This window comes from Dendrobates tinctorius, unplaced genomic scaffold (genome assembly GCF_039654945.1).
Source record: "Dendrobates tinctorius isolate UK_male_01 unplaced genomic scaffold, ASM3965494v1 ptg000015l, whole genome shotgun sequence".
Lineage (NCBI taxonomy): Eukaryota > Metazoa > Chordata > Amphibia > Anura > Dendrobatidae > Dendrobates > Dendrobates tinctorius.
In genome coordinates, this window is record NW_027361683.1 from 36,008,964 (window position 1) to 36,020,582 (window position 11,619).

The following is an 11,619-nucleotide window of genomic DNA, read 5'->3' on the forward strand; positions in this document are numbered from 1 at the left end:
AAACGCCTGGTGGGGGGGGGGGGGGACAGGTTCCCTTTAAGTTATTGGACCAACAACCCCTTCAATCTCAAATGACAGAATGGCTTTTCTCCCTCAGTGGTATGGGGTGATGTAATGCGGCACGCGGATCTGGGGCAGCCTGCACTGCTCTAGCCCCATGCCCACCACAGCCCGGGAGAGAAGTGGGGTCCGCAGTCTGCCTCCCAGAGGTGGCCCAGCATGGAGAGGCTGATGGCGCTGTCATGTGGCCAGGGCAGTGCTGGAGCCGGCCTGGAGAGAGTTCTGCTCGGGCTCCCCCACAGCTGAGGGGCTGCCGCTAGCCCAGGACACGACCACCTCTGTCATTACACAGGTGACAGATCACACCCCTCCAAACTACACGCAAGGGGGGCGCCGTAGCGTTCCAACTCCAGTCACTGTGCAGCGTGTGTGAGTTACAGATCCCCGTGACTGCACAGCTCGGGACACCCCGCTCCCCCCGGCCAGCGCCGAGCCCGGCTCCGCACCTACCTGCCTGACGTCATCAAGGTGTCCTAGGGTCACCAGACGCTGACAGCTCCTTCCACCTGCACTGAAGCCGTTCTTGTCTGACGTCATCGCTCCGCTCCGCCCCCTCTGCTGGAATGCACCGCCCACCAAAGCTTTGCTCCGTTTACATTTGCTGGGTCTAGGAGGGGCTCGAAAACCGCGGCTCTCCCGAGATTGGCTGCTCTCCGATGTGGGCGGAGCTATATGCAGCTCTTTGCTGCAGTAACTTTAGCTGTTAACCCGTGAACTGCAGGTAGAAAAGCAAAGAATGTTAGCCTTGTAGTTAGCAGCGCAGGGCTGGTCGGCTCCTCCGGGCTCTATAGTGTTCCGGGGCAGTAGCGGTCAGTCACCTCCCCGGTCATCGCCAGGAGGTAGTCATCTGCAGCTCAGTGCTTCTTGTCGCCTATTTTACCGGACTCTGCTGCTGTCTGATGTGTATGACCACAGCCATCAGGTCTCAGCACATTTAGCTGGCGCTGACCATGGGCTGCAGGTAATAGCTCTTGTCTGAGGCCAGCATTAGAGTTCCTTCACAGCCGTATTTTATCCCATTGGTTTCTATGGCTAGCAAGCACTGGCGGACGCAAAAAAGGGCCCCTGTGCAAGAGCAGTATATGGGCCACTCACTGACTGACACAGAAAAGGGCCCCTGTGCAAGAGCAGTATATGGGCCACTCACTGACTGACACAGAAAAGGGCCCCTGTGCAAGAGCAGTATATGGGCCACTCACTGACTGACACAGAAAAGGGCCCCTGTGCAAGAGCAGTATATGGGCACTCACTGACTGACACAGAAAAGGGCCCCTGTGCAAGAGCAGTATATGGGCCCTTCACTGACTGACACAGAAAAGGGCCCCTGTGCAAGAGCAGTATATGGGCCACTCACTGACTGACACAGAAAAGGGCCCCTGTGCAAGAGCAGTATATGGGCACTCACTGACTGACACAGAAAAGGGCCCCTGTGCAAGAGCAGTATATGGGCCCTTCACTGACTGACACAGAAAAGGGCCCCTGTGCAAGAGCAGTATATGGGCCACTCACTGACTGACACAGAAAAGGGCCCCTGTGCAAGAGCAGTATATGGGCACTCACTGACTGACACAGAAAAGGGCCCCTGTGCAAGAGCAGTATATGGGCCCTTCACTGACTGACACAGAAAAGGGCCCCTGTGCAAGAGCAGTATATGGGCCACTCACTGACTGACACAGAAAAGGGCCCCTGTGCAAGAGCAGTATATGGGCCACTCACTGACTGACACAGAAAAGGGCCCCTGTGCAAGAGCAGTATATGGGCCACTCACTGACTGACACAGAAAAGGGCCCCTGTGCAAGAGCAGTATATGGGCCACTCACTGACACAGAAAAGGGCCCCTGTGCAAGAACAGTATATGGGCCACTCACTGACTGACACAGAAAAGGGTCACTGTGCAAGAGCAGTATATGGGCCACTCACTGACTGACACAGAAAAGGGCCCCTGTGCAAGAGCAGTATATGGGCCACTCACTGACTGACACAGAAAAGGGCCCCTGTGCAAGAGCAGTATATGGGCCACTCACTGACTGACACAGAAAAGGGCCCCTGTGCAAGAGCAGTATATGGGCACTCACTGACTGACACAGAACAGGGCCCCTGTGCAAGAACAGTATATGGGCCACTCACTGACTGACACAGAAAAGGGCCCCTGTGCAAGAACAGTATATGGGCCACTCACTGACTGACACAGAAAAGGGCCCCTGTGCAAGAGCAGTATATGGGCCACTCACTGACTGACACAGAAAAGGGTCACTGTGCAAGAGCAGTATATGGGCCACTCACTGACTGACACAGAAAAGGGCCCCTGTGCAAGAGCAGTATATGGGCCACTCACTGACTGACACAGAAAAGGGCCCCTGTGCAAGAGCAGTATATGGGCCACTCACTGACTGACACAGAAAAGGGCCCCTGTGCAAGAGCAGTATATGGGCCACTCACTGACTGACACAGAAAAGGGCCCCTGTGCAAGAGCAGTATATGGGCCACTCACTGACTGACACAGAAAAGGGCCCCTGTGCAAGAGCAGTATATGGGCACTCACTGACTGACACAGAAAAGGGCCCCTGTGCAAGAGCAGTATATGGGCCCTTCACTGACTGACACAGAAAAGGGCCCCTGTGCAAGAGCAGTATATGGGCCACTCACTGACTGACACAGAAAAGGGCCCCTGTGCAAGAGCAGTATATGGGCCACTCACTGACTGACACAGAAAAGGGCCCCTGTGCAAGAGCAGTATATGGGCCACTCACTGACTGACACAGAAAAGGGCCCCTGTGCAAGAGCAGTATATGGGCCACTCACTGACACAGAAAAGGGCCCCTGTGCAAGAACAGTATATGGGCCACTCACTGACTGACACAGAAAAGGGCCCCTGTGCAAGAACTGTATATGGGCCACTCACTGACTGACACAGAAAAGGGCCCCTGTGCAAGAGCAGTATATGGGCCACTCACTGACGCAGAAAAGGGCCCCTGTGCAAGAACAGTATATGGGCCACTCACTGACTGACACAGAAAAGGGCCCCTGTGCAAGAACTGTATATGGGCCACTCACTGACTGACACAGAAAAGGGCCCCTGTGCAAGAGCAGTATATGGGCCACTCACTGACTGACACAGAAAAGGGTCCCTGTGCAAGAGCAGTATATGGGCCACTCACTGACTGACACAGAAAAGGGCCCCTGTGCAAGAGCAGTATATGGGCCACTCACTGACTGACACAGAAAAGGGCCCCTGTGCAAGAACAGTATATGGGCCACTCACTGACTGACACAGAAAAGGGCCCCTGTGCAAGAACAGTATATGGGCCACTCACTGACTGACACAGAAAAGGGCCCCTGTGCAAGAACAGTATATGGGCCACTCACTGACTGACACAGAAAAGGGCCCCTGTGCAAGAACAGTATATGGGCCACTCACTGACTGACACAGAAAAGGGCCCCTGTGCAAGAACTGTATATGGGCCACTCACTGACTGACACAGAAAAGGGCCCCTGTGCAAGAGCAGTATATGGGCCACTCACTGACACAGAAAAGGGCCCCTGTGCAAGAATTGTATGTGGGCCACTCACTGACTGACACAGAAAAGGGCCCCTGTGCAAGAATTGTATGTGGGCCACTCACTGACACTGAAAAGGGCCCCTGTGCAAGAACAGTATATGGGCCACTCACTGACTGACACAGAAAAGGGCCCCTGTGCAAGAACAGTATATGGGCCACTCACTGACACAGAAAAGGGCCCCTGTGCAAGAATTGTATGTGGGCCACTCACTGACTGACACAGAAAAGGGCCCCTGTGCAAGAATTGTATGTGGGCCACTCACTGACACTGAAAAGGGCCCCTGTGCAAGAACAGTATATGGGCCACTCACTGACACAGAAAAGGGCCCCTGTGCAAGAACAGTATATGGGCCACTCACTGACACAGAAAAGGGCCCCTGTGCAAGAACAGTATATGGGCCACTCACTGACACAGAAAAGGGCCCCTGTGCAAGAACAGTATATGGGCCACTCACTGACAAACACAGAAAAGGGCCCCTGTGCAAGAGCAGTATGTGGGCCACTCACTGACTGACACAGAAAAGGGTCCCTGTTCAAGAGCAGTATATGGGCCACTCACTGACTGACACAGAAAAGGGCCCCTGTGCAAGAATTGTATGTGGGCCACTCACTGACTGACACAGAACAGGGTCCCTGTGCAAGAACAGTATATGGGCCCTTCACTGACACAGAAAAGGGCCCCTGTTCAAGAATAGTATATGGGCCCTTCACTGACTGACACAGAACAGGGCCCCTGTGCAAGAATAGTATATGGGCCCTTCACTGACGAAAACAGAAAAGGGCCCATGTGCAAGAATTGTATGTGGGCCACTCACTGACTGACACAGAACAGGGTCCCTGTGCAAGAACAGTATATGGGCCACTCACTGACACAGAAAAGGGCCCCTGTTCAAGAATAGTATATGGGCCCTTCACTGACTGACACAGAACAGGGCCCCTGTGCAAGAACAGTATATGGGCCACTCACTGACTGACACAGAAAAGGGCCCCTGTGCAAGAATTGTATGTGGGCCACTCACTGACTGACACAGAAAAGGGCCCCTGTGCAAGAACAGTATATGGGCCACTCACTGACACAGAAAAGGGCCCCTGTGCAAGAACAGTATATGGGCCTTTCACTGACTGACAGAACAGGGCCCCTGTGCAAGAACAGTATATGGGCCACTCACTGACTGACACAGAAAAGGGCCCCTGTGCAAGAATTGTATGTGGGCCACTCACTGACTGACACAGAAAAGGGTCCCTGTGCAAGAACAGTATATGGGCCCTTCACTGACTGACACAGAAAAGGGTCACTGTGCAAGAATTGTATGTGGGCCACTCACTGACACAGAAAAGGGCCCCTGTGCAAGAACAGTATATGGGCCCTTCACTGACTGACACAGAAAAGGGCCCCTGTGCAAGAACAGTATATGGGCCCTTCACTGACTGACACAGAAAAGGGTCACTGTGCAAGAATTGTATGTGGGCCACTCACTGACACAGAAAAGGGCCCCTGTGCAAGAATAGTATATAAGCCCTTCACTGACAAAAAATGGCCCTTGTGCAAAAACAGTATATGGGCCCCATAGCTCCCAATCGTTCAGATTCTCGCGGGACAATTCTGTTTTTGACACCCCCCACCCGTGTCCCGCCCGGGATGCTATTTTTCCTGCATTGCACTGAGCCGCCACGCCTCCCCCATGCACCGACGCCATTCTCGCCCTCCCAGATAGACCCACCGCAGCCTGCAGTGATGTGGCTGGGCTGTGTGCGCACAGGACCTGTGAGATGGGAGGAGTCAGGGGTCACATGATCAGGGGCCTCTGTCTTTCTGCACGACTCTGCTGTGCTAGTTGTCATGATGCTGGATGAGGTAAAGTTTCTGTGTGGGGTCAGGAGGGGTTTACAGGGTGGATGTAGCAGAGCTGTGTGTGTACGAGGTTTATGGAGCGGAGACACGTGTGTGTACGGAGAGGAGCCGCACATTTACGGGGTGTATGGAGAGGAGCCCTGTGTGTACGGAGCAGAGCCACATGTGTACAAAGCTGAGCCATGCGTGTACAAGGTGTACGGAGTGGAGCTGCGTGTGTATGGGGTACGCGGAGCTGAGCCGTGTGTGTGTAAGGAGTGGTGCCATATGTGTGTGTATGGGATGTACGGAGTGGAGCCAAGTGTGTACAAGGCAGGCTTTTCCCACGGACACAGGAGTACTCGGCGGAGCCCCAAGGAGCACTTTAAAACTGGCACATGATGGTCCACTGGAAGTGATGTGCTGGAAGCTGACCGGAAATTAGGTAATTTCATGAGGAGATTGTGACGGAACCAGGAATGCTTCAGATCCATCACCATGTCCTCCTCCGAATGCGCGGACAGCGGGATCGCCTTGGAGTCGGGGATGCCAGCCATGTGAGCGGATCATGATATGTCCTGCACCGGGAGGCTCAGGTTGGCATTACAATGGGAGCCGGGCTGCTATGGTATCTTTATAGAATCTTTCTCAGTCCCTCTTTTTCTCTGTTCTTTCTTTCCCCTCTTTCTTTCTGTTAGGCGTCGGATTTCCGGCGCTGCACAGCGGGAATCCCGAGCCTTGCCTCCGACGGTCTCCCCTTCCTCCCCAGCCGCAGAGGAGCTTGCTCAGCAAACTCGTCGGTCCCAGCGCTCTGTCCAGACCAGCTCCGTGGGTTTGCTTGCTGCTGCCACCCCTGGTTCAGCTTTGGCAATGCAGGCTGCTCAGCAGCAAGATCCTCCAGGGACTAAGTCCTCATGTCGGGCCACTGAGCATGCCTGTGGAGTGATCTCCCATTGGAGATCAAAGGTCATGTGCTCAGGTCCTGCTCGTGTTCGGATTGGCCCATCCGAGAAGCAAGGAGGATCACGGACGCCTGCGGCTATAAAAGGTTCGCATGGCCGCTCGGCCATGCGCTAAGATAGACTCAAATAGTTTGGTGTGTATGATGATGGATGCATGTATCTGGTGTCTGACTCATTATGAAACCTGGATTGACGTTCGCTTCACTGAGCGAGGGTTGGAGCGCTCCAGGTCCCGCCAACGCTATAAGTTGGCTCCAAATTTTGCCAGACCGCTGGAACCCCTCGGCCCACCGCCTGAGCCTCCAGAGGCCATGGAGGTGTCCCGCACTGGGTCCAGGGTCCGGTCCGTGCAGGTACCCCCAGTCTGCTTCCGTTGTCGGCAGACTGGGCACCACGCTAACCTGTGCCCACAGCGGCCGGGAAACGCCCCCGTCTAGTGGTTATCGGAGGGGGTCTACTAGACACAGCTAATTTCTCCTCCAAGCTCCTGTTTAAAGGGGCGTTAGAGTTTGAGTCTTCCACTCTGATGGTGGAGGTTTGCGTGGACTCTGGAGCGGAGGGCAACTTTGTCATCTGCCTTCGCTCAACAACACGCAGTCCCTCTGGTCTTGCTACCTCAGCCAGTCACCATTAGGGTGGTGAATGGGGCGACACTCCCGTCCCTAATCACCCACCAAATGGCTCCACTGAGACTCACTGTCTCAGTCTCATCAGGAGATGCGGTCTCTCCTTGTGATGCCAGAAGGTATCGACCAGGTCCTCCTAGGGGTTCCCTGGTTACGGGCCCACTCTCCCCACAGACTGGTCCTCGGGGAAAATCCTCGCTTGGAGTAAGTCCTGCGAGGGTAGGTGTCTGAGGGACTGCATTCAGGTCGCTACTTCTGAGGTTCCTGCAGATCTCTCCTCGCTTCCCAAGCCATATCGGCAGTATGCAGACGTTTTCTCCAAGAAGGCGGCGGAGATCCTTCCGCCGCACCGCCCTTACGACTGTCCTATTGACCTCTTGCCCGGCGCTGAGCCTCCCCGGGGTCGAGTATACCCCCTATCTCTCCCAGAGACAGAGGCCATGTCGCAGTATATCAGGGAGAATCTGGCAAGGGGATTCATTAGGAAGTCGGTGTCCCCGGCGGGAGCGGGATTCTTCTTTGTCCAAAAGAAGAATGGGGAATTACGTCCGTGCATCGATTACAGGGGACTTAACGCCATAACCGTTAAGAACAAGTATCCTCTGCCCCTGATATCGGAACTATTTGATAAGCTACGGGGAGCGAGAGTGTTTACTAAGCTTGATCTGCGGGGAGCCTATAACCTGATTCGCATCCGTGATGGGGACGAATGGAAGACGGCATTTAACACCAGAGATGGGCACTATGAATATCTGGTGACGCCCTTCGGTCTATGTAATGCCCCAGCCGTCTTCCAAGATTTTGTGAACGATATCTTCCGGGATATGCTTGCCACCTCGGTAGTAGTCTATCTGGATGATATTCTTATTTTTTCTCCAGATATTGACTCCCACCGGAGAGATGTTCGCAAAGTTTTCGATCTCCTGCGGGCCAACTCCCTCTATGCCAAATTGGAGAAATGTGTGTTTGAGCAGGACTTCTTGCCTTTCCTGGGTTACATCATCTCAGCCCAGGGTTGGGCCATGGATCCTGCCAAGCTACAGGCGGTGATGGATTGGCAGGAACCCCATGCTCTCAAAGCGGTGCAGCGCTTTATGGGGTTCATAAATTACTATCGCCAATTCATTCCCCATTTCTCAACTTTGGTTGCACCCGTGGTAGCCCTCACCAAGAAGGGTGCGAACCCCAAACTGTGGTCGGAGACTGTCTCCAAGGCTTTCGCCTCCATTAAGTCCCATTTTGCTAGCGCTCCCATTCTACATCGCCCTGATGTAGATAAGCCATTCATTCTAGAAGTGGATGCCTCCTCCGTCGGTGCTGGGGCGGTCCTTTTCCAGAAGGACTCGCAAGGTCGGAAGCACCCATGCTTCTTCTTCTCCAAGACCTTCACACCGGCGGAGAGGAATTATTCCATCGGGACAGGGAGTTGCTAGCAATGAAGCTGGCCTTCTCAGAATGGAGACATCTCCTGGAGGGGGCTCGCCATCCTTTCCAGGTGTTCACCGATCACAAAAATTTGGTCTATTTGCAGACGGCTCAGCGGCTGAATTCTCGTCAGGCCAGATGGTCCTTGTTCTTCTCCCGGTTCCATTTCACACTACATTTTCTCTCCGGGGAGAAGAACGTCCGAGCCGATGCTCTTTCTCGCTCTGTGGTGTCATCAGAGGAGGAGGAGGAGCCTCGACTGATAGTCCCATCGGAGAGCCTGAGGACCGTGGCTCCGGTTGCTCTTGAGTCTGTACCTCCGGGCAAGACTTTTGTCGCTGTCCATCTGTGACCGGAGGTCCTCTCGTGGGCTCATTCGTCCAGAGTGGGAGGTCATTTCGGGATCAAACGGACCACTGAACTACTGGCGAGGACGTACTGGTGGCCGCATATGGCCCATGACGTCAAGGACTATATTCTGGTGTGCGTCTCTTGCGCCCAGAATCGGCCCTCTTGGCAGCGGCCCGTTGGGTTACTCTATCCTCTGCCGGTTGCGGACAGGCCCTGGGAGATGGTTGGTATGGACTTTGTGGTGGGTCTGCCCAAGTCCAGTGGCAGCACCGTCATCTGGGTGATCACCGATCATTTCTCCAAGATGGTGCACCTAGTACCACTCTCTCGGCTACCGTCGGCACGAGGCCTAGCGGCATTGTTCATTAAACATGTTTTTCGCCTACACGGCATGCTGGATAAGATTGTCAGCGACCGGGGTCCCCAGTTTGCTTCTCGGTTCTGGAGAGAGCTCTGTTCTCTGCTCAGCATTGAGCTAAATCTCTCTTCGGCCTATCATCCCGAGACGAATGGGTTGGTGGAGAGAGCCAACCATACCCTGGTGACATATCTGCGACATTTTGTCTTGGCTAGGCAGGATGATTGGGCGTCCTTACTGCCGTGGGCGGAGTTCGCCTTGAACAACGCGGTAGCCGATTCCACCGGTCAGACCCCATTTCTCTTAAATTACGGTCAGCATCCGCGCGTCCCCGTGCCCATGCCCGTGTCATCCACCGACTCTAGGGTGGCAGACTGGGCGGTGGAGGCACGTGACATTTGGGACCGCACGCAGGATGCTATCCGAGCCTCCAAGGAGAGAATGAGGTCCTCCGCTGATACCCGCCGGCGCCCTGCTCTGACCTTTGCCCCTGGCGACTTAGTGTGGCTCTCTGCCCGAAACATCAGGCTGCGGGTCACATGTCCCGGTTTTCTGAGCCAGCTGCCAGAACATCAGATCTGTCGTCTGGCGAGTTTGAGGTCAATGCCATCGTGGGATGCAAGGTGATGCGGGGCAAAAAGTTTTACTTGGTGGATTGGAAGGGTCATGGTCCAGAGGCCCCGGTGGAGAATATCCACGCTCCTCTTCTCATTGCAGAGTTTGAGCGGAGCGAGGCTCAGAGAGGAGGGGGGTAATGTTAGGCGTCGGATTTCCGGCACTGCACAGCGGGAATCCCGAGCCTTGCCTCCGACGGTCTCCCATTCCTCCCCAGCCGCAGAGGAGCTTGCTCAGCAAACTCGTCGGTCCCAGCGCTCTGTCCAGACCAGCTCCGTGGGTTTGCTTGCTGCTGCCACCCCTGGTTCAGCTTTGGCAATGCAGGCTGCTCAGCAGCAAGATCCTCCAGGGACTAAGTCCTCATGTCGGGCCACTGAGCATGCCTGTGGAGTGATCTCCCATTGGAGATCAAAGGTCATGTGCTCAGGTCCTGCTCGTGTTCGGATTGGCCCATCCGAGAAGCAAGGAGGATCACGGACGCCTGCGGCTATAAAAGGTTCGCATGGCCGCTCGGCCATGCGCTAAGATAGACTCAAATAGTTTGGTGTGTATGATGATGGATGCATGTATCTGGTGTCTGACTCATTATGAAACCCCTACCCTTTGATACATCTGTTGTTAGGGTTTAGAGTCTGAGTCAGCGCCTGCTAGTGGCTAGCCTGTAGGCCACAGTGCATACCGGCCGTCTGCACACTTGCACACGCCATTTATTTGATCCCTGTTGGTATCGCAGTCGTGGTGTCGGGCGCTAGCGGTCTAGAGGGACTTCAGTCCTGCTGTCTAAGGGCTGAGTCCTGTGACGTTACGCTAGCGCTTACTCTGCCGAGCTCTGTGAGCGAAAACAGGCTACGGCATCTATTGTTTGCGGTAGTGCGGCTCTAAGTCATAAGAGTTCGCCTCGGTACACCTTGGGTGAGGTTAACCCCGTGTGTGCCGTTATTGCACCGCCATATCGCGTCCGCCATTACCGAGCAGCAGTTAACACCTCTGCACGGTGGACCCCGGGCTGCGAACGCACCTAAACACCATCTTATTATTTGGTGTGTTCCGCCAGCCCTTAACACTTTCTCTCTTTCGCTCTCTCTGTTCATTCTGTCTCTCTCTGTTCTTCTTTCCCCTCTTTCTCTCTCTATCGCTCTGTCCTTTCTTTTTTCCTCTCTCTCTCTATTCTCTCTTTCCCCTTTCTCTCTCTGTTCTGTTTTTTTTCGCTCTCCCTCTGTTCTTTTTTTCTGTCCCCACTTTCTCTCTCTCTTTTGCTCTGTTCTCTCTCTGTTCTTTATTTCTTTCCCTCTCTCTGTTCTTTCTTTCCCTCTCTTTTTCTCTGTTCTTTCCTTCTCTCTCTGTTCTCTCTTTTTATCTGTTCTTTATTTCCCCTCTTTCTTTCTTCTCTTTCTCTCTCTCCCTCTGTTCTTTTGTCTGTCCCCTCTTTCTCTCTTCTCTCTTTCCCCTCTTTCTTTCTCCTCTCTTCTCTCGCTGTTCTTCCTCTCTCTGTTCTTTTTTTTCCTCTCTCGCTCTCCTTTCTTTCTGTTTTCTTTTTTCTCTCTGTTTTTTTTCCTTTCTTTTCCTCAGTACCTGTGAGTGTGCCCACAGTACCAGTCACTGTGCCCATAATGCCAGCCACTGTGCCCTCAGTACCAGTCAGTGTGATCTGCAGTGCTAAATGGGTGCGGTTGGGAGTGGACATGAGTGTGACTAGTTGTGAAATGGGTGTGGTCAGGGCATGGCCTAAAATGGGCCCTTCACTGATGGCCACAGAAAAGAGCCCCCGGGCAAGAGCAGTGTATGGGCCCTTCACTGACAAACACAGAAAAGGGCCCCTGTGCAAGAACAGT

The 11,619-nt window shown here is 54.1% G+C and overlaps 1 protein-coding gene across 2 annotated transcripts in view; it reads right to left on the minus strand.

Annotated features, from left to right (window-relative positions):
* The window catches only part of LOC141076171 (protein 4.1-like), a 382,293-nt gene extending 381,670 nt beyond the window's left edge, over positions 1-623 (minus strand). Inside the window, exon 1 of one of the 2 annotated variants that reach the window (XM_073563556.1) lies at positions 511-623. In XM_073563556.1, coding sequence (XP_073419657.1) covers positions 511-524 — 14 coding nt within the window. In that variant the 5' untranslated portion in view covers positions 525-623. The remainder of the gene's footprint in view (positions 1-510) is intronic. The other variant, XM_073563577.1, reaches the window with a different exon arrangement.
* Positions 624-11,619: the final 10,996 nt, after the last annotated feature.